General features: G+C 38.3%; 1 protein-coding gene across 2 annotated transcripts in view; it reads right to left on the bottom strand.

Annotated features, from left to right (window-relative positions):
* Nucleotides 1-27,523, bottom strand: part of nt5dc1 (5'-nucleotidase domain containing 1) — a 65,817-nt gene that overhangs the window by 12,228 nt on the left and 26,066 nt on the right. For both annotated transcript variants that reach the window (XM_056249981.1, XM_056249916.1), the window contains exon 7: nt 213-387. In XM_056249981.1, the coding sequence (XP_056105956.1) occupies nt 213-387 (175 nt within the window). The remainder of the gene's footprint in view (nt 1-212; nt 388-27,523) is intronic.

Here is a 27,523-nt window from a genome sequence, read left to right as displayed (position 1 = left end):
TTCAAAACAAAACACTGGATCTCAATTACTAATAAAAATCGGATTTGGACTGACCGGATATGAACTAAGTCTAAATAACACTTTTAATTCGAAAGGTTTGATTATTTTATGTTGTAAATAACTCAATGTTATGTTGATTAAACTAGTTCTTATGTCTCTTATCAATATTTTATTGTTAGGATATTTCTTTTGCGTATGTCTGTAAAACTCACCCCAGTATGTGCTCACACACTAGTCGACAGTAGTCCGAGTGCGAGCTGGTGATGAGCAGCAGGATCTTCCCGCTGTTTTTCAGGCTCCTCAACCACCTCTTGACCGCATCCGAGCAGGGCTGTAGGTAACGGCCAGGACAACGCTTCACACTGGGGAAATACGTCCCGGTGTCCTCTAAACATGCAACAACAAAAAGCATCAATAACTGTCAGTTCTTAATAAGGTAAAACATCAGATTTTTAAGAGTATTTTATTGGATTAAATAACATTAACCACCAACACATGAAAAAAAAAGAAAAAAAAAAGGGTAATATTAACTAGAAAAAAAAAAATCATACTTATAATAACACACTTATTAGCAGCAATATAATTTAAATACAATTTTAAACATTAATGTAATTTTAGCCATAATAAAGACACATAAGTAAATAGGTAAACAAAAAAAAAGGTTAAATATACACTGACTGGCCAAAAATAAGTTAAAACTTAGGGCCAGATTTACTAAACAGGGCTAATTAACGTGAGAGCGCAATCCCATAAGAGTGGCGACGGGAGTGGAGAGTTCTGCGCGTGATCTACTGACGACACGCTAATGAAAGAACACAGACGCAGCCGGATCATTTCCGGTCATAATGACCAAAGCAATCTACCAGAGAGCGTCTGGTTTAAGACGTGCTTTTTTCGGGTGGTAAACAATGGCACAAACACCAGTACATTGACGAGCGCAAAGCTTAGTAAATCACCTTGCGTGATTCATTGAAATACTCTCCTCCCATACATTTAGCATCTGAAAGGGAAACTCCTACAAATGCATATGCAATAAGGTCCGCCGCAAAATTAACCCTGTCCAGCCTGTCCACGCTCCTTTTTCACTGAGTGTCTTTAGTAAATCCTGACAGTAGTTTTTTTAACGCCAAAAGAGAGTTTGCGCTGGCACAAGCTGTAAATAAATCTGTCCCTTAATAGTCTATGATTGGATCATTATTGAAGAGATTAATGTTTCTGGCATGTTATATGTTTGGCAACAATTCATTTAACCCTCAATGATGCAGTGTGTAGCATTTATTTCTTAAACAAGCATGTCGGAAGACACATCCCATGACCATATTCCAGGATGACAATGCCAAGATTAATATATTCAATATATATATTCTAGAAAATACCAACAGATAAAAAACTCTAAACCTGACGGCCTCTGCTAGAAATCTTATAACGGGCCATGTCTGGATCTTCCAGCAGGACAACGGTCCAAAACAAACGTCTAAATCAACACAATAATGGGTCACTGAGCACAAAATGAAGCTTCTGCCATGACCGTCCCAGTCTCTTGACCTGATGAGTGGAGTGAACTGAAGAGAAGAAGCGCCAGCACGGATCTGGGAATCTGCAGGATCTGGACAGATTCAGTATGGAGGAATGATGGTCTCTGATCTCTTGTCAGGTGTTCTCCAAACTCATCAGGCATTATAGGAGAACACTCAGAGCTGGTATCTTGGCAGAAGGAGGTTGCAAAAAGTATTCAATAAAAGGTTGCCAATAATTATGGCCAACGTATTTTGGAGAAAAGCATTTATTTCATAATGTGATTTCCCCCACTTTCAATTCTTTTACTAGATTTTTGCGAATATTTTGGATAAAAGATCAAAAGGATAAACAATGCAGATTTATTTTAACTGCCATCTATGATCATATTTACCAGGGACGCCAATATTTCTGACCACAACTATATATTCTATCTCTCTCTCTCACACACGCACACACATTGTATTTAAAGACGTCTCTTCTGCTCACCAAGCCTGCATTTATTTGATCAAAGATACAATCAAAATAATAATGTTGTGTTAAACAACAAATAGTATGGTAAAAATTGTAAATTCAAAATTTTTACATAACTACTTTTCTATTGTTGTAATATATTTTAAAGTGTCATTTATTCCTGTGATAGTAAAGCTGTGTCAGGTTTGTGCTGGATGCCGAGGACACGGGAATTTCAAAGTAGGTCATTTATTTACTAAACACTGCGGGAAACCACTCCAGGACATCAGGACACACAACCCAACATAGACGACGATCAACAAACACTGAGGGAAAACACAGGGCTTAAATACACAAGGAAACAGATCAGGGAAATAAGACACAGCTGGGGCAAAACAAACGAGATAACTAAATGAGGTGATTAACAGGGCACAGGTGAGACAGATGAATTAATGAACTGAATACAAATCACAAACACAGTCCAAACACAAACAGAAACGTGATGTATTTTCAGCATCATTACTCCAGTGTCACATGATCCTTCAGACATCATTCTGATATGATGATTTGCAGCTCAAGAAACATTACTAATAATCCTCAATGTTGACAACAGTTGTGCTGCTCCATATTTTTGTGGAGACTTTTTTCCAGGATTCTTTGATGAATGGAGAGTTCAAAAGAAAACAGCATTTATTTGAAATAGTTTATTTATGCTGAATAAAAGTATTCATTTCTTAAAAAAAACAACAACTTTGATTGGTGGTATGTTCTCTTTAGTAGACAATTTATGTCTTGACTCAAAATGCCATCAGAGAGCATCCGATTATCATTATAGCAATTCCATTTAAATGATGCATTATGTTGCAGTTCTCAATAATTACGCTCCACCTGTTTTTTATTTACTTGCCAATCTAATTTCCACACACACTTGCTGTGTTGATTTTAGACCCCCCACTGCCAGCGCATCTTTTTTTTTTTTTCATTTCTTATCCTGGCTTTCTATCTGACCTACCTAGCCCATATGGTTTACATCAAACCGACACACACCCCTCATGATTCCAAAACTTTTCCACAGCCTGCATGATCGCAGACTCGAGTGATGTTCAGCCCTCAACGTAAGCCATACACACATACCCCTGAGACGCTCATAACACAGATTCAGATTTAACCGGTCAAATGCTTCACCGCGACACTGCAGCATGAGGCCGTCTGATCCTATCAGAACTCACAATCCAAACAAACCCGAGTTTCTCGAGAACTAAAAACCAGGACGAATGGAAAACCAGCGCCACTGGAGTGTGTAGATGGGCGAGTTGTTAGTGAAAGAGTGAAAGTATCAGTGTACGCAGGGTGGCCAGCTTACTAAAACAGGAAGTGGACTGTGTTTGCCTGGAGTGAAGGAATGCGCTCCATATGTGAGACGTACCGTTTCTCTTCATTTCATGAACAGCAGAAAGGGAGACTTAGGAAAACAGGCATATTCACTAGTCTTCAGTTTATATTGGCAAATACTGCCGCACCACGTACACACAGCCACGTCTCCGAGCCCTGGAATCATCTCACACATTCACACGCAGACGTCTCAGCCTACACACTGGGCTCCGCATAAATACCAGCTTTTACACCAATGGCCTCCTCCGAAAGCACATTTCTTTATTTAAATGGATAAATGTGTGTTTGCTTATATGTCCAGGTCCGTAAGAGCACACATGCATAGCTCGTGCATTTTGAATAATACACAATCTTATCAGAGTACTTCTATAACATAGAGTTATAGACATTACCCTTTAAACGGACTTTAGTCAGACTTAAAATATGTATACAACAAAAGGTTCACACATTAAAATCTAAACAAACAACAGCATGATAGTGGAGTTTTCTAACTGAGTTTATATTGCTCTGCTGCCCCCATGTGGGAAACGCCACGCATTAGTCCCACTATGATTTAGCTTAAACATGGTATTTTTAGTGCAAGTATATGAAAGGTGTCTTCAGACCCCCATTATAGACCGAATTTCTTTCTTTCCTTTTTTTAAAATAAACGTTTGGTTAAATAAATTGGAAAAAAACAAGCTTTTGTCTATGATTACACTAGTTGCAGAGGACCTAAAATAGATACTGATGATAGAAAAATAAGGTTTTATTGGATGCACAGCCAGTGAAACAGAACTGTCAGAAAATGTCAGAAAGCATTATAATTAACATCTTTAAACACACAGCACTAATAAAAAAAGTGAATAGTTATTAATATTTATAATAATTCCAGTTCACATGGATAAGCGGAAGCGATAAAACAATTCTGTATTATACATTTTTTAAGGCCGGACAAGTAATTTGTTGAGGTTAATTTGTAAAGAAAGACTACACGCCTGCGCACATATATATTCAAACGCACATACCTATAGACTAAACACTTAATACGCATGTGCACGCCATCAGAAATTGTCAAGGCTTGCACCTGGGAACCTATTTCAATGTTTGAGTTCTCGAGCCTCAGGCACTGTTGTTGTGCATTAAGGGTTTTCTGTTAGAACGGTGTCGTGTTAGCGGCCCCTGAGTTAATAACTAATGATCTTTGCAACGGAAGTGAATCAATCAAAACTAACTTTAAATAACTTTATTCTAGAGCTGCTGTAAAGCCTAAACAATCTCTGTTATTTTAATAAAGAAAAAGTTTAAAAAAAAGTTTAAATAGCAAAACTTTGTCAAGCAAGCTAAGTCAAATCAGCTATACATTTTCATGTGCACAGATTTATGTTGTGTGGGTTTGCCATTTGCCATTATACTACCAGAACAAATTATTAAAATATCATCTTAAAGATAATAAATTGGTTAAGTTGTATTAAGACAATGAATCCTTTTGAATGATATACAAGTAAATCTGACAATTAAGTCATTTTCAATTTGAATCTATATAGCACATTTTCACAATTTTCCACAGACAACCTGGCGCCCCCTGGGGGTCTATGGGGTCTTTTTATCTATAAGGCACACCACAAGACTCCTAACATGTATTTACTCTTTCCCCGCCAGTGTTTTTAAAGAAAGTTGCCAGCCAGCGCCAGCACTTTTTGCAATTTTCATAAGTTTTTCATGGCCCCCAGAATATTTGTTGTATGTATATCTGAACAGAGTATATCAAAAGAAACAGTCTCCGCTTTTAAACAACAACAACAACAAAATGTTATTCTAGATACATGCACTCTTTATCAACACTTTATTATGGCAATTTATTTTATATATTTTTTAAAAAGCAAACATTTTTAACTAAAAGCTGAGAAAAAACTGCGTTATTGTCAAAGACTTCGTCCGGATCAGACACTCCCAAAACTTCACAGTCCTACACCTCGTCCTGGGTCGACATTACCGCAAAATATATAAACATCCTAAAATATATGTTTAAATATAGGCAAAAAAATAAATAAATGATTTGCTTGAACGAATTAAAAATACTATTTGGCCAGTGAAAATGATTGAGAATTACTCTTCTCTGAAAACTTTCTCTGAAATGTATTTTATACTATTTTTATTTATTTATTCTAAAACAAGGCAAGGACACTGAATGATTTTTATTAATGTAATGTAACGGCACAAAGTCCGTATATCATTTTTCCTAATGTCTAGTACCGTTAAACATAGTATCATAGTATGTGCATAGAAATGATATGCAGATGAGGTAATGCATGTTGGGTTTTACAAAGAGAATCTTGCTCTGGTTTTATAAATCTGGAAACTTTTGTGAGTACGCACACTTTTAGGATGACATCTATGGACAGTTTTATACGTGAGGCCCCAAGTGTAAATGCTCTCTGAAACGCTTGAGGCGGATTTAAATACAATCACACAAATCACATCTGGATGAAGCCACATTCACATTCTTCCCCAAATTTGTGTTTGTCAGCATGTTATAACATCTCCCGATAGCCGGATATGACAGCGCTAATGTAACACGCGTCGCCACAGATATGACCAGCGCTAATGTAACTCGCGTCGCCACAGATATGACAGCGCTAATGTAACATGCGTCGCCACAGATATGACAGCGCTAATGTAACACGCGTCGCCACAGATATGACAGCGCTAATGTAACACGCGTCGCCACAGATATGACCGCTAATGTAACACGCGTCGTCACAGATATGACAGCGCTAATGTAACACGCGTCGCCACAGATATGACCAGCGCTAATGTAAAACGCTTCGCCACAGATATGACCAGCGCTAATGTAACACGCGTCGCCACAGATATGACAGCGTTAATGAAACACGCGTCGCCACAGATATGACAGCGCTAATGTAACTCGCGTCGCCACAGATATGACAGCGCTAATGTAACACGCGTCGCCACAGATATGACAGCGCTAATGTAATACGCGTCACCACAGATATGACAGCGCTAATGTTACACACGCGTCGCCACAGATATGACCAGCGCTAATGTAACACGCGTCGCCACAGATATGACAGCGCTAATGTAACACGCGTCGCCACAGATATGACCAGCGCTAATGTAACACGCGTCGCCACAGATATGACAGCGCTAATGTAACACTCGTCGCCACAGATATGACAGCGCTAATGTAACGCGTCGCCACAGATATGACCAGCGCTAATGTAACACGCGTCGCCACAGATATGACAGCGCTAATGTAACATGTGTCGCCACAGATATGACAGCGCTAATGTAACACGCGTCGCCACAGATATGACAGCTCTAATGTAACACGCGTCGCCACAGATATGACAGCGCTAATGTAACACGTGTCGCCACAGATATGACCAGCGCTAATGTAAAACGCGTCGCCACAGATATGACCAGCGCTAATGTAACACTCGTCGCCACAGATATGACCAGCGCTAATGTAACACGCGTCGCCACAGATATGACAGCGCTAATGTAACACGCGTCGCCACAGATATGACCAGCGCTAATGTAACACGCGTCGCCACAGATATGACAGCGCTAATGTAACAAGCGTCGCCACAGATATGACCAGCGCTAATGTAACACTCGTCGCCACAGATATGACAGCGCTAATGTAACACGCGTCGCCACAGATATGAACAGTGCTGATGTAACATGCGTCGCCACAGATATGACAGCGCTAATGTAACACTCGTCGCCACAGATATGACCAGCGCTAATGTAACACGCGTCGCCACAGATATGACCAGCGCTAATGTAACACGCGTCGCCACAGATATGAACGTGCTAATGTAACACGCGTCGCCACAGATATGACAGCGCTAATGTAACACGCGTCGCCGCAGATATGACCAGCGCTAATGTAACACTCGTCGCCACAGATATGACAGCACTAATGTAACACGCGTCGCCACAGATATGACCAGCGCTAATGTAACACGCGTCGCCACAGATATGACCAGCGCTAATGTAACACGCGTCGCCACAGATATGACAGCGCTAATGTAACACTCGTCGCCACAGATATGACAGCGCTAATGTAACACGCGTCGCCACAGATATGACCAGCGCTAATGTAACAATCGTCGCCACAGATATGACCAGCGCTAATGTAACACGCGTCGCCACAGATATGACAGCGCTAATGTAACACGCGTCGCCACAGATATGACAGCGCTAATGTAACACGCGTCGCCACAGATATGACAGCGCTAATGTAACACTCGTCGCCACAGATATGACAGCGCTAATGTAACACGCGTCGCCACAGATATGACCAGCGCTAATGTAACACGCGTCGCCACAGATATGACAGCGCTAATGTAACACGCGTCGCCACAGATATGACCAGCGCTAATGTAACACGCGTCGCCACAGATATGACAGCGCTAATGTAACACGCGTCGCCACAGATATGACAGCGCTAATGTAACACGTGTCGCCACAGATATGACAGCGCTAATGTAACACGCGTCGCCACAGATATGACAGCGCTAATGTAACACGCGTCGCCACAGATATGACCAGCGCTAATGTAACACGCGTCGCCACAGATATGACAGCGCTAATGTAACACGCGTCGCCACAGATATGACAGTGCTAATGTAACACGCGTCGCCACAGATATGACAGCGCTAATGTAACACGCGTCGCCGCAGATATGACCAGCGCTAATGTAACACGCGTCGCCACAGATATGACAGTTTGTGAATATAACAAATAAAATGCACATTTATAATTATTAATTCAAGTAATTATTATATTTTAATAATATTAATTCATGAATGTAGTAATGCATTAATTAATAATGTAGACAATCAGTTATTATCATTAGATAAACAAAACTAGGCTAGGCGACAGGAAATTATCATCTGATATTTAAGCTATCTTTAATAAAACATTCAGCCTAGCAATAAGATAAACACTGCAACAATATTGAGATACCGAGCAATTATTCTTCTGAATTAGTTCCCTTGCTATCTCAGAGAAAACGCCTCTAGATCTCTAAAGAGAAGCATTCAAATTAGCCCAATTGGGTTTGTGTTAAAAAACGGGCTGGTAACCAAAGGTTGTAGGTTTAAATATCGCAAAGCACAATCCATGAATCACCACTGTGTCTTTAAAGCAAAGCGGGGGTAATATAAAATGTAAATAAATGACAAATTAGCAAACAAAAAGACCTCTGCCAAATACAAAAACATTATACTGGAGCCCACTAGAGGGCCTCAGAAAGCTGCAGGATGACTTAAAAGTGTATATTGATATTAAAATAGTCTAACCTAGACAAAAAATTACTTAAAAACAAGATTTTGTTTTTCTCCATCAAATACCGATTGTTTTAATCAAATAGCATACAGACACTTGAAATTTCTGGAACTACAAAATGACTCCATGGGGCCCTTTGAATCAAAAGGGTTAAGAGTCACTGTTAAAGCAATGAACGGTAGAGAGCGCTATTGTTTGATTGGAAACACACTCACCCCTGCAACCTACCAGCTCAAACACACACCACTGTATTCAAGAGACATGGGCAATGATGCACATACACACATGGGTTATTATCTGCTCATCTGCACTAAGTGCACACATGACATAGCTAAAGACCACCCGAAGCAAGACAATAATATAACAATACGCCTATAGCAGAGAAGGGACAGTTATAGAGGCTTCTCCTCCACACACACAGACAAACGCAGAGGTCCAGCGTGACGCCCTCCGGGGGGAGCGGTGATCTTATCCAGCTGGTGGAAGAGCACGCGCTCCCTGAAACATGGAATGTCTAACAAACAAAACAACAATGCTTTGTAGTTTTGACGACTGAGCGCAGTCAGCGACCACCCGCATACACGGCGATTACGATCAGAGCTCGCATTCAGGGCTTTAATGGGTCATGCAACATTTTCTGAGATTTTAACAGAGTTGCACATCACAGATTATAAAGGTTAGCATGTGTTCATTTTAATTGTTGGAAGAAACTGATTAATTTTTAAGTTTAGCTGATTAGGTTTTTTGTGCAATTTCCATCTTTTCGAGTTTGTGTGTCAATAGGCGCGTTTCAATTACAGATTTGCGTTTTTTTCTAAATGTCGACAAAAAACAAATGCGAAATGACGGCGTTTCCATTAACCGCTGTTATGCGACTAAAACTTTATTTTTTTCCTCTCGCGATAAGTCATTCCAAAAATCATGGCAATGGACGCTGGTAGGTTTATGTATATCCCAGCCACCGCACTGGCCATTATTATTCAAAGGAGACTGATGTGTGTTATCCAAGCATTAATGACAAGGAAACACCCTCATATTTGAGAGCGGCACATATGAGGTGTTTCTGGGTGATTCTCCCTCATATCTGCTCCGAGGTCTTGATTGTGGCATTTCTTTGAGGTTTAGAATCCAGTATTCCTGTAATTTTTTTTGTCTTTTATGAATATAATAAAGAACTCTGTCTCGTATTCTGTCCAAACATACCGTGTCATCTACGTCAGGTGACCGGTAAATGCAAAAAAACTGTTTCCATTGCAGTGTTGTGAAATATTTATTTTTCGAATTGCCTGAAAACCACCTAATGCGAGCGTATAAACTTTTTTGCGATAAATGGGAGTTTTTGCGAAATTGAAATTTGTTTCAATTGGGCGTATTTTCAATTTTCAATTTCAATTTAAGCAATTTGAAGGGTAATGGAAACGTGGCTAATGTCACAGGATGTGGGTTTTCTTACACCTATAAGAACATCGATGACTCATCATTAATGTGTCATAATTATTTATGAGAATGTGTGTGCTTATCCTATGAAAATGTGCTCCTCTTAAATATTCATAACAGCATGAGTTGCTTTCCTATAGAACAGAAATGAGCAAATGAGTGTTTGTTTTTGCTTTGTAAGAGTTTCTGTGTGCAATGAGTGGAACCAGTCTTTGGAGCGTCTGGTTCTAACCAATCGAATGGCAACCTATGGTACATTCATTGGCACACGGAAGGGTAATCGCTGGCACGTGGAAACTAGGAAACTTAAAAAAAATGGCACTTCATGGCAACCTATGTAGAGGCTTTCATGTCCCAATGTGAATAAATCTAGATTTAAATCCAAAGAGATAAAATAGCCTATACATGGCTTGAAGTTTAATTCTTATAAAAACAATGATACGTAGACCTTTGTAAGCATTATGGAGCATTAAACCTTCTCATGTTATTTGTGTTTCATTCATACTTGACTCTGGAGGGCGCCCTCGCACAGAAAGTCCAAAACGGACTAACAAAAGTGATAACTTATGACATTCCAGGAAATTCCTTATGGACAAAGTCATCCCTGCAGCTGAATGAAAACTGCTTTTGACTGATGAAGCCATCTTGGTGTATTTCATAAAAATAAAGTATATGAATAATGCAGCGCTAATTGACATAGCCTTTATTACAGTATAGAAACTATAAAATATATATTCTGCCTTATACTGTAAAAAAAAATGTATAGAATACAAATGACTGGTTGTTGTTCAGCAGTGTATTTGATTTCTTAGCCAATTAACTCTTTCCCTGCCATTGACGGAAAATTTCGGCTTTCCATGTTTTCACTGTTATACGGTAGGGGGCTCTATTACACATCTTCTGAAAGAGTACAGAATCTCCTGATCAAAACACAGGCGAAGAAGAAGCAGAAACAAGCCATTGCATATGTTTGCAGATGCATATGTAAAATAAAGCGATCATCAATATTAAACGGCATATAAATCTAAACTGCCTAATGTTACTGAATGAAATGTCGAGCCAGGACGAGCTTTAGGACTGTGAAGCTTTGGGGGTGTTGATGGACTCGATCTACTCTATCTGTGTTTTGATCATCGTTCTGAATCCCATCCAGTCGTAGTCTTTGACAAAAACACGTTTTTCTCAGCTTTTTGCTCAAAATGTTGATTTGTTTTTTTTCAAAACTTGTCCACATTCAAGTGTCGATAAAAAAAAGAAGGCATGAAGCTAGAATAAAATGGGCTTTTTTGTTTAAAAGCAGAGGCTCTGTTCTTTCCATATTTCATGTTCATATATTCATATAACAGAATCACATTTTTGTGAAAACGATCAAAAATTATGGTGGTGGCGGGGAAAGAGTTAAAAGCAAGAAAAAGAAAAAAGAAAACCAATTAGACAAAGGCCAGAGAAAATGGTATTACACTTGACATTTCTGTACCCCTCACTTTTAATATGATGCCTACGCTTCTGAATTATAGAAATATTTGACGGTTTAACTCAATGAGAGAATAAAAACCCAGGACTGCATCCGAATCAGTTGCTCTGCCTGCCTCTTCTGCTTCCACTCCAATGCTCACCACATCCACTTCTCTAGCATTTTCCAATACTACGGTGAGAACTAACTGCTGCTGAAATAGCGGATTTCATGACCCTTTAAATGGACTCCATTGTGCTTTACAGGTATGTGCTTAATTAAAAAAAAAAGTGTAGAGTTCTATTAATTTTTCCTGCTCTTATGCTATTTTAAAAACACTTAAGAACCTCTTAAAGGTGCTATAAGTGTTTTCAGATGTTTTCCTTCAACTTCAACTACACACCCTTTTCTTCAAAACATGCCACATCCAGTTCATGGCATTCAGTCGTGTATTGCGTCCTTTGTATACCACAACAAGACACTGAATTAATAATGAAATGATTAAATTCATAATCTGTCTGACCGACACCTGGGAACAAGTAACAAGCTATGAAGAATTCAATTATGAAATAATTGTACCGCTTTTTTTTGCTCATCTTGGAGGTTCGCCTTAAAGGTGTATGTATGTATGTTATTTCTCAAAGTCGTTGCTGAACATTGTTGATATTTGAATTAACCCAAACAAACACGCCCCTCGGTCTCGAACCCTGATCGCTGGCATGCGAGGCGACTGCACTAACGAGGACACTACACTTCTAGCAGTCGTCAGCCTGCACTAACAAGGACACTAAACAGTAAACAACCAAAGTCCAAAATTTTCGTATGCGTTTTTTTGTATTTGTCATTTGGTGGCTCTGAATTGTCAAAACACCACTCAAAATGCTTGCTACGAGTGCAAAAAAAGCAGAAAATTGAACCCGATCCGAATTTTTTTAAGACGGACGAAAGTTTCGGAGACAGTGTGTAAACGTGATTGACACAACGTGAGGCCTTATTTATTTTTTAACGTGCGAAAATTTCAGACTCAGTGTGCAAGGACCTTATGAGTTATATAATAGCCAGTCTAATACTGTGCTAGAGTTGTTGTCCCGTAGCTACTTGTTATGACACGCCAGGCAGCTAATGTTGAACTTGTTGTTACGTGCAAAGTAACTCCATAGGCATCGTCTTCGTTGCAATATTACCATCTTTATTGTCCTCCACATAACTGCACAGCACACAAGGTCCACAAGCACGAAGATTCCCAGAACTTCACACGACAACAGCATTCATCAAACTCCGCCGTAGCGGTCAAAAACTTGTTTGCCCTTCCGGGTCAACCCCCCCCTACTACCTGTTGACCCCTCACATATATACATGAGCCTACAGCACCATCTAGTGGCCCAAAATAAAAGATACACACATTTGGCTCTTACAAGTTAGTTGTCAACAGCACTGCAGTTTCAGACAAACAATGACACTCAAACCCAGAGTTACTCACGTATGGAGTGAATCAACGCAACAACTGTTTTCAGGCCGTCCGCTTCTCTCTCTCCAGCGCTGGAAAGCTTTTCTAATATTAACACTCTTTCCTGATCATAACCCTTCATTTTCCAGTGATATTCTTCTGTGCTTTTTTCTTTTGTAATGTCTCTCAGCTATCTCTCTTTCTACAGTATTTTCCTTTAAGTCTCCCTCTTGCTCGTTCTCTCTCCTCCACCATCATCATACTAATGATGATTGGCTACACATTTGCTGTTGTGTTTGGTTGTGTCGGTCCAACCAACTTTCAAACAGTGTTTTTCAGATATCGCTTACCCCACCTTTAAAGCGGCTCTACTTTCACCACAACGCAACTCTGAGAAGTTCTTCATTTTCAAGTTGTGAGCCCGTTTTATCAATATTTTTAGTTGGTTTGCTGTTAACAAAATTGATCGAGCAACACATTTTGTGGGATAAGAAATCAAGTAAATTGTTTTGTTTAAAAATCATAATTGAAAAAATGGAGAAGGTGGCTAGGGGCATTTTTTACTTTTACATATCCTTGAACAAACCAGGAAATCATATACAAGACCGTGGTTGCAAAAAATTTTAACAATTCTCATTTGCGTCATACAGCACATAAAAAAAAAAAAATTATTAGGTCAATTTAGCGAAGGATTGACTTTGCATAGCCGCTTGCAACCACACCAAGGATCAGCCAAATTTCCAGTGGACTGAGGATGTTCAGGAAAGAGCAGCGGGGGAATTTTGCAATCTAGTGGTTTAGAAGAAAATCAAATTAAACGCACCTTTAGCCATGTTGTACCCTATATCAAAATGTGTTAAAAACTCACGTCATTCTATGCTTTATTATGTGTCAGCTTCCTTTACTGTGTTTTAGTGCTGTGCAGGGCTGGCAGTGGAAGTGCCGAGCATCTGTGAGAAGCTTGAATTAGATCCTCAAATACTTCAAAGACTAAATGCAAGATGATAAAATAAGCTGTGCCACTCCATTTAGAAGCACTCACGCCACTGTTTATGGGAAGAGAGAGCTCAGTTACCTCCTCATAAAGAAATGATTCAAAGAGATACTGACCATTTAAAACTGAAAAGCACACACGCCCAGAGAGACATGCTATTTATCGCTAACAAAAAGCTATTTGTATTTTTACAGCAACCAGCCTCTATTTATGACAAGTGGGAAAAGGCCATTCCTATTATTTTCTGCGCAGTCAGTTATCTGCACGACGCACAGCTTATTGTATAATATTTGCATGAGGATGCAGCCAGTGACCTTATTTGACTCTGCATTACTGTACACCTGTTTGAACCCTGGAAAAACAGCTTAAAGAAACCAAACCCTCACCATTTTTAGCAGCAAGGCCACTAATGAGTGCATGTGTCCCATGTGGCATTTTTCAGTGGTTGCTAAAAGACAAGAGGGGAATTAAATGTGCAGTCCCAAAGGGTCATCAAAAAACACAGCTGAAACTACTAAACACTGGATGTGAAACTCTTTTTGAACATATAAAGTCCTGTAACACTATATTGGAGAGTGCTGAAAGCTGTGCCACTTTTTTCTTTGTCCTCCATGAAAGGATAAATGAGACTGAGGTAAAGCTAATTCTCCAAATTATATTCTATTATGTCAACTGATGTTAACAGCTGAAATTAGAAGCGCCAATAACACAGGGTTAAAGACATATGCAACTTCAAATTAAAGGCAAGAAGACTTTGTGTTGAGTTGTCCTCGCAGACTGCGCACATAAACAAACAGACAGCTTGACCACAAACAAATAAATCCAACACGTTTACTCTGTAGTGCCTCTACAAATCTTCCCCTGAAAACAATTCAAGCAGATTTTAAGTGCCATTTGGCTGTACATTATTCTAATTTAATAAACTTTTCATAAAACTGCAATGTTGGCTTGTTCAGTAAGGAAAAGTAGGGGGGCATCAATACAGCATAGTGTTGCAATATTTTGCATGGTATTGTATCGATACACAGATGCCAAGTATCAATATTTCCAGGGCCTGAATTTCGGCTCACAATCACGAGTATTGTCCATTATTTCACCTTAAGTGCCATGCTTATAATGCAGGAAATAATAATAACTTGAAATATTTGTTTCAGACTGTAATTTCACAAACAGCGCAAGTGAATCAGCGTTACCGCGTCTCTTTCTCTCTGTTTGTCTACGTTTGTCTATGGCATCTACGCTAATTTTAGTGTCTTTGTTTATCCCGAGGTTTTCCCGCAGCCTGCCGGATCCAGGCCGTATCCAGATCTGACGAAGGAGCTTCGCCTGGACCCGCTGACAATGCAGTACTGAAGTGCCAACTAGCCTCTCCCTATGGAGGATCCCTATTCCACTCTACAGATAAAGCGTTGTGGAAATTTCGGTTTGCGTACCAACCCCGAAGTCATAAAATAAAATAAAATTCTGTATCAAAATTTATAGGCAAAACAAGTAGTTTCTTTAGGCATGGTTTGTAGGGAATTACAAACCTGCGCACATATATTCAAACGCACATAACTATAGAATCAATTTTTAATGCGCATGTGAACGCCATCAGCGTTTATCACAGGTTCGCGTTTAAAGTCTGTTTAGAGAGAACGGTGTCATCTTAGCGGCCCCTAATTTAATAACAAATGATCATTTCAACGGAAATGAATCAATCAAAACTAACTTTAGCTGGAAAATAACATTATTCAAGAACCGCTATAAAACCAAACCAATCTCTGTTACCTTAAATTATATGTTTATCTCTGTAAAGCTGCTTTGAAACAATCTATATTGTTAAAAGCGCTATATAAATGAGGATGACTTGTTTGTCTCACGGACATGCACAGTGAGCTGTGTGTATCGGTCCACAGTGGCTCGTTCATGTTTGTGTGTTAATTAACCCTTAAATGCATGAATGTTTTGGCAATCATTATTACATATTCAGGTCTTTAGCGACCTTGGTCTACATCTAACACGGATGGATGTCTACCTGTCGCGATAATATAAAACTCTCTTGATATTAGAGTAACAATTACAGAAGAATAAAATAAAGCATATTTTGTTACCCTTTGGAGCTTGGAAGAGTTTGAGCAGACATTTTATACCATCATCGCTGTCCTCGTCAGAGCTCGTTTCCCAGTACATTCAGCATCTGGCTTATATTCGCAACTCAAACATATTCTCAAAACTATCATTTTTTACATCTTCAAAATAAGTATTTGGATCGCTGACAGCTTCTTCACCAGATCCACAATAAAGTGACAATGACATTAATATTTGATCGCGTTCAGTATTTGCTCTGCAGTAAATCGCTGAGGCATTTCAAATTTTGCTGATGATACTTCCTATTCTTTTGTTTTCTGCCTGCAGTAACTATGAGTAAAACGTCACTTCATCATTGTGTGTTTCAGCTTGTGGAATAAAAGTGAATTGCAGTTACTTAGTCATCAAAGATTCAATTATTCTTGTGCAGAAAAAATATACTTTATAAAAATATACTATAAAAATATACACACAGAAAAACAGTGTTACACACCACGGGTCGTTAGCGACCCTATACAATTTTTACAAAACATTAATGGGAAAACAGGCATTCTTTAATAATTGTATTATTTTGTACTTGTTTGTTGTTTCTAATGAATTGATTGAGGAATACCAAGAAGGTCGATGTCTAACTTGAAATGAATGAGGAGGAGGGTAGTGAATGACGTCCCGGGTCACTAAAGACCCGAGGTATGCGTTTAAGGGTTAAACATGATAATTCAACAAGTAAATGCCAGCCAGCTGCGCGTTACAACTCAACAAAACTTTTGCTTGCACTTAGAATTAAAGAAGCTGACCATATAATGCCATATCTACACTATCAGTGCACCCGTACATAATGCAACACAACTGACAAGAAGACAGTGGCAGCCCCAGAAAAACATGTCTAATGCTCTGAGAGGATGAAGAGAAGGATAGTGAGCTTGATCAGTTTCTGGAAATATTTACAAAAAATCATTTGGCCAGTCATAATTATAATTTTCTTTTAAATTAAAAAAGCAAATACATTTTTTTCAAATTTTTCAGTCACTGGTAGCTGTACATGTTAGACCTTTGTAAAATCATGGTCGGTAATGTGACAAATATTATGTGCGTTTTGCTAGATTAAAAGGATGATACCGCTACCTCATTGACACAATTTACTCCACACATTTATTAATTCTCCACTGTTTCCCGCAATTGAAACACAATCAAGAGACAGACCCGAGATCCATGGTCATTGTACAGGAGTAGATAAAGTTAAAATAAAGGTCATGCTTGGTGACCACAAGTGCTCAACCATAAGTTCTTTCTCTGGAAAGCTGTAGGTTGTCTTTGATTTCCTATGTGTGCAGTGTGCATGTGCTATTCTTCCTCAGATAAAAAAGAAAAAAGATCTTACCCCAAGCAGAACTACACATTGTACAAGAAGTACAATTAAAAACTGAATGGATGGGAAATATCATAATAAAAGAATGAATGGCAAAAGAGTTAAACAGGGCGTTGGGCTAAAGGGTGGGATTTGGTCAAGATTTCAGAGTCTCAGACGCCAGTTCCAAAGTAAGTCTTCCCTTAACTCGTCCCCGGAGGCTGCGGAAAACTGTAGACGTAACAATCTGTCATTACAGAAACCCCAACCACGCTTCCAAATCTCTGGGAGTGAAGGAAAAGGTCTTCAGATTCTGTGCTTAGCTCAAAGACTTTCAGATGTGGAGAATAGTATTATTCTATAAAATAACACGTACACATATCTACACATGCTCTGAATCATGCAAACTAGGCTAGTTGACAAACCACTCTTAAGAAAGTCTGTATAATTAGACTGGTTTACCTCCTTTTGATTGGACATGTTACTTAGGAAGCGTTTAGGCAACAATGGAAGGACTCTCGAGATGTGTAACTTTAAAAGTTTAACTTTTTAAAGGATATAAAGAGTTGTGAGAAATAGAGGCATTTTGGAAAGTGTTTCACACATGCATCACATCTAGTCCCACCTTTTTTGTAATGAAATTTTACTGTGCAGGTATTCTACCAACACAAGTTTGGGTCAAAGAATCTTATTTGCAGATCATTTATAAATTGTCTTTTTTAGTCTCTACGTTCTGATTCAAGGTAGAAAAAAGCTGAACTTTTAATATTTATTCATCATGAATGCATCGAGAGTGACAGTAAAGACATGCATTAATATTAATAAATAAATGTTGTTATTTTGAGATTTTAATTCATCAAAGAATCCTGAATAAAAGTATCACGGTTTCCACAAAAATATTAAGCAGCAACTCAAAAATGATGAAACAAGTTTTTGTTCTCATAAACAGTGTCAGTGCAGTTAAATCCAGTATTATAAAATATTAAGTAACTACTGTTTCGGTGAGTGGCTGTGATGTAAAACTTAAAGTCTAAATGTTTTGGACAACTGTTTATATTGGGACTCCAACTTCTTGTACAGGTATTATTCAGAAAGTTCAGAAAAGTAGGTATATAAATAAGCTATATCACATGAGCGCTATTGTTCAGAAGTTCAGCACTGCTGTGATTTCTAGAGAATTTATAAATTGCCCTTTTTTTAGATATGGGAATTACCCATATTGAATGATTGAAACTCGGAGAAAGACACTGCAACTTTTTCAAGTTGATCGGACAAATCAGATTCTGATTCAAGGCAGAAAAAAAGCTCTTTATGCCTGATTTTTTAAACTTTGTGCTTGGACACCTAACAAACCCCACCGTGCCATCCAGACAATCATGCCCGTAAACAGTGATCAGCAGTCATAGAGAAAATGCTGACAAAAATAAAACAATTAGATTTAGGAAAAATCAACTGGTATACTGGAGCCTATTCAGATCTGGCACATCTTCACTATGGATTGTGGCAATCCTTCTGAAAAAAAAGACTCTGCAATTAAACCCTATATTCTCCCCAAAATATCTTTCAGAGATTAGAGTGGGTAACCCTCCCTTAAACCTAACCAGTGATGACTTTAACTGCTGTGTGAGTCAGTACGATGCAGAAGTCAGTAATTCCATCTAAATCAAACACTTTCACTCTCTCATGGTCATTAACATGAAGATGGGAAAGACAGTACTTAGGTTGATGACAGGCAAAGGAAAATCCATCCAAATGGAAAGGATTAACTTCTATACAGAAACATCAAGGTTTGACATAGGATTTGAAATAATGCTGATGAAACATTTAGATCCAAGTTAGGTTTTTCCCTTCAACATTTTGTCAGCAGTAACTGTCAAGTAATGGGTAACATGGGCAACTAAACAGTTTGCACAAAAGGTTTGCACTAAAATAAATGTATTGATTTAAAACAGGAGATACAAAGACAAACGTTTTGGCTGTTCTACCTTCGTCAATGTAACAATTCACATTTGACTCAGTGATTAAATCCAGACTGAAGTCGCGAGGTGATCGTGCCTTCTCAGTGGCTGGTCCTAGGCTATGGAACAGTCTTCCTTTATCTGTGAGATCTGCCACATCTATGTATGAATTTAAGTCCAAACTGCAGTCATATCTTTTTAACTGCGCATTTCACTCGTAACCCTGGTATAAAGAATGCATACGTAGTGTTTTCTTGCTTGTCAGTTTTGTATTATTGTTGTGACTTTATATTTCTATTCTTCTTGTATGTACAGCACAGTGGTCAACTTCTGTTGTGTTTATTTGTGCTATATAAATAAACTAAATGAAATGAAATGAAATGAAAATGATTATATTAAGAACATTAAAGATCATGGGGTGATAATAATCAAGTAGCTTAATTGATTGATTCACAGACTTCAGATACTGTAAATGCAATGGGAAAAATGACACATCAGGCAATACAGCAATACAATGTTCATACATTTTGTGCCCAAAGAGAGAAAGAGAGAGAGAGGGGAAAAAACCTACAAGAAACATGATGAGTCCTATTTGAATGATCTAAGCGCATGGTCTAAAGCGCACGGCGCAAGTGCATTTAGGACTAGTGTCCGAATCCACTTTTGCTAGTTTATCGATGGGAAAAATGGTGCTCGCGCCATGGCGGATTCATTATTTACATGGCGGAATTTGCAAGCGGAAAAAATAACACTTCTCTAGTGAGGAATCTGATCTGCTCGTGCGCGAGGTTAAAGTGCGTAGACCATCTACGGGACAAAGTGTACACCTATTGTGGACCAGCCTATCGGTGCACATTACTAACACGCTCTTTAAATAACAAACAAAATTGCACCATTGACTTTTTGGTCTATTTCGGTTGCCTCAAAATAGCAACACGCCATCAATGCTCCTGAACGCACCTCGTTTTCAGATCAGCAGCCCATGGGCGCACAGATGGGCGCAAATGCATTTGCTATTTAAACAACGTGGCGCAGGACGTGAAAATGATAACTGCGTTGGGCTGAAACTAGCAAAAAACACTTGCGTCACGCCCGGCGCCGCATTGCACCAGCTGTATGATAGGGCCCAATAAATCAAAGTCTTCATTTAAACCTAAAGGAGACATAGTCTTTAAATTAAACATCCAAAACGCCTCTCGCTGTAAACGTTTCCTATCAATGTTACCACCATGGTGAAAATTCATCACTTTCTCAATACCTATGCATTTGAGTTGTTCAATGTTGTGATTATAATCAATGAAATGTCTGAGAACTGGAGAAGGGACATCGCGTCTTCGAATGGCTGATTTACAGTATGTTCACTAATTCTCATCATGAGAGAACTTAACAGTTTTTCCAAAGTATATCTGTGGGAACGGGCATTGAAGTAAATAATAAAAAAAATGTGTAGAGCATGTTTTTGTGAAGAAAAGCATGTAACGTTTTTACATTGTCGATATGAAAACCAACCTTGTATGTATGCTTTTTTGTCAAGACGCACAACATCTGATCTGACTAGCGTATTTGCCAAGTTTTGAGATCTTTGATTTATCATGTTTCTTGTAGTTTTTTCCTTTCTCTTTGGGCGCAATATGAACGGTTGTTTTCGATATAATCACGGAGTAAAATGTGAATTGTTACACTGACAAAGGCAGAACAGACGAAACGTTTGTCTTTGTACCTCCTGTTTTAAGTCAATAAATTACTGTATATATACATACAGGTCCTTCTCAAAAAATTAGCATATTGTGATAAAGTTCATTATTTTCCATAATGTAATGATAAAAATTAAACTTTCATATATTTTAGATTCATTGGACACCAAATGAAATATTTCAGGTCTTTTATTGTTTTAATACTGATGATTTTGGCATACAGCTCATGAAAACCCAAAATTCCTGTCTCAAAAAATTTGCATATTTCATCCGACCAATAAAAGAAGTGTTTTTAATACAAAAAAAAATGTCAAATAATTATGTTCAGTTATGCACTCAATAGTCAATACTTGGTCAGGAATCCTTTTGCAGAAATGACTGCTTCAATGCGGCGTGGCATGGAGGCAATCAGCCTGTGGCACTGCTGAGGTGTTATGGAGGCCCAGGATGCTTCGATAGCGGCCTTAAGCTCATCCAGAGTGTTGGGTCTTGTGTCTCTCAACTTTCTCTTCACAATATCCCACAGATTCTCTATGGGGTTCAGGTCAGGAGAGTTGGCAGGCCAATTGAGCACAGTAATACCATGGTCAGTAAACCATTTACCAGTGGTTTTGGCACTGTGAGCAGGTGCCAGGTCGTGCTGAAAAATGAAATCTTCATCTCCATAAAGCTTTTTTAGCAGATGGAAGCATGAAGTGCTCCAAAATCTTCTGATAGCTAGCTGCATTGACCCTGCCCTTGATAAAACACAGTGCACCAACACCAGCAGCTGACATGGCACCCCAGACCATCACTGACTGTGGGTACTTGACACTGGACTTCAGGCATTTTGGCATTTCCTGCTCCCCAGTCTTCCTCCAGACTCTGGCACCTTGATTTCCGAATGACATGCAAAACTGAGCAACAGTCCAGTCCTGCTTCTCTGTAGCCCAGGTCAGGCGCTTCTGCCGCTGTTTCTGGTTCAAAAGTGGCTTGACCTGGGGAATGCGGCACCTGTAGCCCATTTCCTGCACACGCCTGTGCACGGTGGCTCTGGATGTTTCTACTCCAGACTCAGTCCACTGCTTCCGCAGGTCCCCCAAGGTCTGGAATCGGTCCTTCTCCACAATCTTACTCAGGGTCTGGTCACCTCTTCTCGTTGTGCAGCGTTTTTTGCCACACTTTTTCCTTCCCACAGACTTCCCACTGAGGTGCCTTGATACAGCACTCTGGGAACAGCCTATTTGTTCAGAAATTTATTTCTGTTTTACCCTCTTGCTTGAGGGTGTCAATGATGGCCTTCTGGACAGCAGTCAGGTCGGCAGTCTTACCCATGATTGCGGTTTTGAGTAATGAAACAGGCTGGGAGTTTTTAAAAGCCTCAGGAATCTTTTGCAGGTGTTTAGAGTTAATTAGTTGATTCAGATGATTAGGTTAATAGCTCGTTTAGAGACCCTTTTCATGATATGCTAATTTTTTGAGACAGGAATTTTGGGTTTTCATGAGCTGTATGCCAAAATCATCAGTATTAAACCAATAAAAGACCTGAAATATTTCAGTTGGTGTGCAATGAATCTAAAATATATGAAAGTTTAATTTTTATCATTACATTATGGAAAATAATGAACTTTATCACAATATGCTAATTTTTTTAGAAGGACCTGTATATTACATTATATATACAATATATATTTCAGACTGCAGACCTTTTGTATTGCCTGACTAAAAAAGACAAGTCTCAGCACCCAATTTGCTGGGAGAGCGCGGTGAGGGTTTTGATTGGACAACTGAACAGTTTTACAAAAAATTCCAGCCCACTTTCAAAAAAGAAAGACACCATCAATCTGCCCTGTCCCCGAAACAAAAATTAACTTTAATTTCCAATTGAGTCATTGTTGATACCATGGATCCATGATTACCAATTAGGCAACAGACTTTCCTAAGAGCAGAGGTGTTAAATCAGTACCTGGAGGGCTACTATCCAGCAGAGTTCAGCTCCAACCCCAATTAAACACACCTGAACCAGCCAATCAAGGTCTTTAGGATTACTAGAAAATTCCAGGAAGGTGTTCTGGATCTGGTTGGAGCTAAACTCTGCAGGACAGTGACCGGTATGTAGGTACACCTCATGAAAAATGTATATATATATATATATATATATATTTTTTTTTTTCATTATATTTGGACAGTTGTCAAAATTTTCAGGTCAAGGACCACCTGCGAGGCAACTAGTGATGGGCAGATCGAGGCTTCGTGAAGCAATGAAACAGTTGAAGCAAACGTGCCATATTGTTTCGAGGCTTCGAATCAATCCGACACCCGTCTCCACGGTGACACCTAGTGGTCACTTGCAGGTGTTGATCTGAAACAACTTTGATTTTTAATACAACGAGCCAATAAAAAACTGTTTTTTTTATTTTATTTTTTATTGTATGTTTCTAATATATGAAGCTTGTAACCTGTAGTCTCTTCACATTGCATAATGTTATTTTGGTCATGAAAAATGAATAAAAGAAATCAAGCCACAATGTCTCACTTTCTTATAGATTTTTATTCACAAATATCAATCTCTCTGCTGTCGAAGGACTCAGCCTACTTCTTTTTTTACAGATAATTTCTCCAGCCTTTGAAAAAATCCTCTCACAAGGGACACTTGTTGTTGGCATGCAAAGATATTTTTTTAGCAAGGACATACAAATGAGGAAAGATTACTGCTCTCTCTTTCCAGTAAGTTAGGGGATCATGAGTTCTGGGCAAAAACGCATCGTTGAGGTATTTTTTCACGTCCACTGTGGCATCAGCTGTAGCATTGTGTATCATCTGGGTTTCACGGATGTGATTATCAAAATGTTCCCATAAACTGTCCTGTGTTTCTACTGGTGTTGATGATGATGATGATGATGGGCCTGATGTTGACATTTGTGGCTCTGAATGAAAATGAAAATCTATTATATGCATCTATCTATTAATCTATGTATATATCTAATAATATATCTATCTATCTATCTATCTATCTATCTATCTATCTATCTATCTATCTATCTATCTATCTATCTATCTATCTATCTATTATATGTATCTATCTATTAATCCATGTATATATCTAATAATCTATCTGTCTATATATATATATTTCTATCTATGCATCTATTAATGTGTCACTATATGTACTCTGTCTCTCAGTCAATGTGTAAATTTAAATGGAAGCCTAAATATAACTAAACAAATTCGCACTATAAATGTCACTATATCACCAAAAATCCGCTACCTCAAAACCAAACTCCTTTCACAAAAACCCACGATGTGAAAATGCGTTGACTTCACTTTTATACTGTGTGTGATAGTGTGATCTTTCCCGACCGACCTGTCAATCAAACCCTGACTCGGCGGAGCACTCCACCTGATGAAACACTCAGAAGCTTCATTTAGCCGTAGTCACGTGACGTGGGTGTTTTGAATCACGCTTCGGATCAGTGTTTCGAATCATCTGCGCTTCGGGATCTCGCAAAGCTTCGGAACAACTGTTTCGCGTCAGCCATCCCTAGAGGCAACTCCAAAGGTCTAGCTTGTATTAAATAACTGTTGAGAGTTAAAATTGCCAAATGGGGACAAAAACAGAACCGTCGCAAAGGCTGTGCTGCCAAGTGTGTGACGAGGACCTCGCGCCAAAATAAGGTGGCTTTAACAATATCACCTGTCACATGCAGAAACTAAGAAATTAATTTTTCTATTAACCCTCTGGGGACCAAGGTGTTTTTGGGGTCCTTGAGATGTTTTGACATGCTCTGACATTTGTGCTTTTTTCAGTTGCTTATAAACATATTAATGGCACAGGTGAAATTACACTCTATTTAGCACAAACAGGTCTACCATAATGTGTGAGCAACATGTATGTACATGTTTGTATTTTTGAGGGAATATTGTTTATGCATGGTTATTGAAAAAACTAAAAAATTAAGTTTTTGAAATAAGGACACAAAAAACATACTAAATATGTGTCCACAAGACTTTTGACTAATGTACGTTGTCGCCTAGAGTTTTTGCTTCAAAATGATCTGAAAATCATCCTTCCTAATCATTCACATAAAACAATAGATTGTTTTAAATTGTGAAAAACATTTTTTTGTTTGCCAAGGCAATATGCGGATGGGCGGAACGGCCCAACCCCTATCATGAATAATTAAGTGGTTCTCAGACAGTGACCCTGCATAATAATGAGCCTTTCATTCAGGGGTGTCACACAAGAAAGAATGCAAGGACAATATATATATATATATATATATATATATATTGTCATTGCATTCTTTCTTGTATATATATAGCCTACATATATATATATATATATATATATATATATATATATATATATATATATATAGTATATATATATATATATATATACACACACACAAACACACACACACACATATATATATATATATACAAACAATCAAAATATAAATGAAAGCCAAAAGCACATTTTTAGTCATACCTGGAAACAAATCCTGGTCAAATGCTATATGGGCCATTCTACAGAATTGGTTCAAAGTTACAGTTGGAAACATCTTGAAAAGAAAATAGTCTTTTCCCATAAATGTCTTATAAAGTATTATTTTTTAAAGTAGACCAATACAATAAAAATAAACCAGTCGCATTTCAAAGTCGCTCGCGAAATGACCGCCAGGTGGAGCAAAGGGACATTTATCAAAACGTAAGTGGGGCTAATGTCAATTAACAGTAAGGATGAAATTCTACAAGTTATGGTAATTTACAAATAAGCCTACAACAAACATTTATTTTTAAACAAATATTTTTAAATATGCAACATGCACGTTTAAACAACAAACAATACAATCTGAACCAGCGCTTCTGCTCCTGTATTGAGACATGCAGCGCGTTTCAGTTACGATCCTGGTTCCAGTGGCCTTAATACATTCACGGCTTTTTAAAATGTCACAAAGCATTTTGAGATGGTTTTGAATGAAATATTGAAGTTTATAATTAGGGTATTTTGGCACACCACGCCGAGTGGCTATGCATTATTCTAAAATCTGGCTTTATTCTGGCATGTTGAATTAGAGTTTGGCAAACGCGGCGGCGCGTTCATTTGAATTTATTTTTCTCATAACAGCTAAAAGAACTTACTGCGTAATTGTTGGTCATACAGATAAGATATCATCTTTTAAAACTGTAAAAGGTCTACTTTTATTCATGTAGGCTAAAGTAGGCCTACAATCACAGGCTAACGACAAAACGTTTTCTCGCTCATTTGAGAAACAAACGTTTGGGCATTTCTCACTGAGAAAATTAATAGCCGAGCGGTAGAGCTTACGGTTCGATCATCAAGATGACACGGGTTCGAATCTCGAACAAACATTGTGTACTGTACATTTTATATTTATTAATGCAGAGAGATTTGTCTAGCTCTAAAACTCTGTTACACCATACAGTTTTTTGCTTATATTTATAAAATAAAATTACCATGCATTTCCATTTTACACTAGGAACAATAGTATCCAACAGAACGACTTTGCATCTGTACCAATCGGGTACCAATCGTAATTTCAAAAGCAGTTCTGTAAAAAAAGTAATTTTATATATATAGCCTATATATATATATTTTTTTTATTAGGCGTATTATTGTTATTTTTTTGATTCCCTACAACCTAGAGTTTTTAAAAACATGGTTTTAAGTAAAGTGTGATTTGCCAGGGGGCACTGGGATTTCCTTCTGGTCTAAACATCCCTGCTTCTGCTGAATTATTTGAATCCCCACACCCCTCCCTCCACAGTAATCAATGCTATAGGCTACTTCACCAATAGACCATATCAAATATAAAATAGAGATATGCAACAAGCACGTTTAAACGAAAAACAATAAAATCAAAACCAGCGTTTCAGTTGTTCATTAGTTCCAGTGGCCTTAATGCATGCACGGCTTTTCAAAATTTCACAAAGCGTTTTGAGATTATTTTGAATGAAATATTGAAGTTTATAATTAAGTGTTTTGGCAGACCACGCCGAGTGGCCCTATGCATTTTTCTAAAGTCGGGTTTTATTCGAACTTTTGCTAACGACAAAAGTTCTGTCGTCTCTGTCTCCGGGAACTGCGCGTCACAAAAATGAACCGAAAGCCACTTCAGTTCAGTCACTATAAGAAATCGGCTATGTCTAAAACCTTTAAATGTCTAAATATTCAGGCTAATAAATGTTATCTGATTATGTAATCCATAATGAAAACGAGAGGTACAGAGGATCTACTCAAACATGTAGCCTATGTAAGCGCTTCCCAATGAGAAAATGACAAGACAAGGGTGAAAATCTCGCTCTAATTAGCAGGCTAAATCGCCCTGAATTAAAATGTAAAAACAGATCAAATAATGTATTTGTCGAAATGTTGCGATATTGTTTCATTTAAGTTCATAATTATTCTATACATGTTATTTAATTTAGCAGCATTACCACGAAGCACCGTGGTTCGATAT

The sequence above is a fragment of the Rhinichthys klamathensis genome, unplaced genomic scaffold (assembly GCF_029890125.1).
Source record: "Rhinichthys klamathensis goyatoka isolate OS25496 unplaced genomic scaffold, OSU_Roscu_1.1 h1tg000001l_1, whole genome shotgun sequence".
Lineage (NCBI taxonomy): Eukaryota > Metazoa > Chordata > Actinopteri > Cypriniformes > Leuciscidae > Rhinichthys > Rhinichthys klamathensis.
The sequence above is the reverse complement of the archived record's forward strand: the minus strand, read 5'-3'. Positions and strand labels throughout refer to the sequence as shown.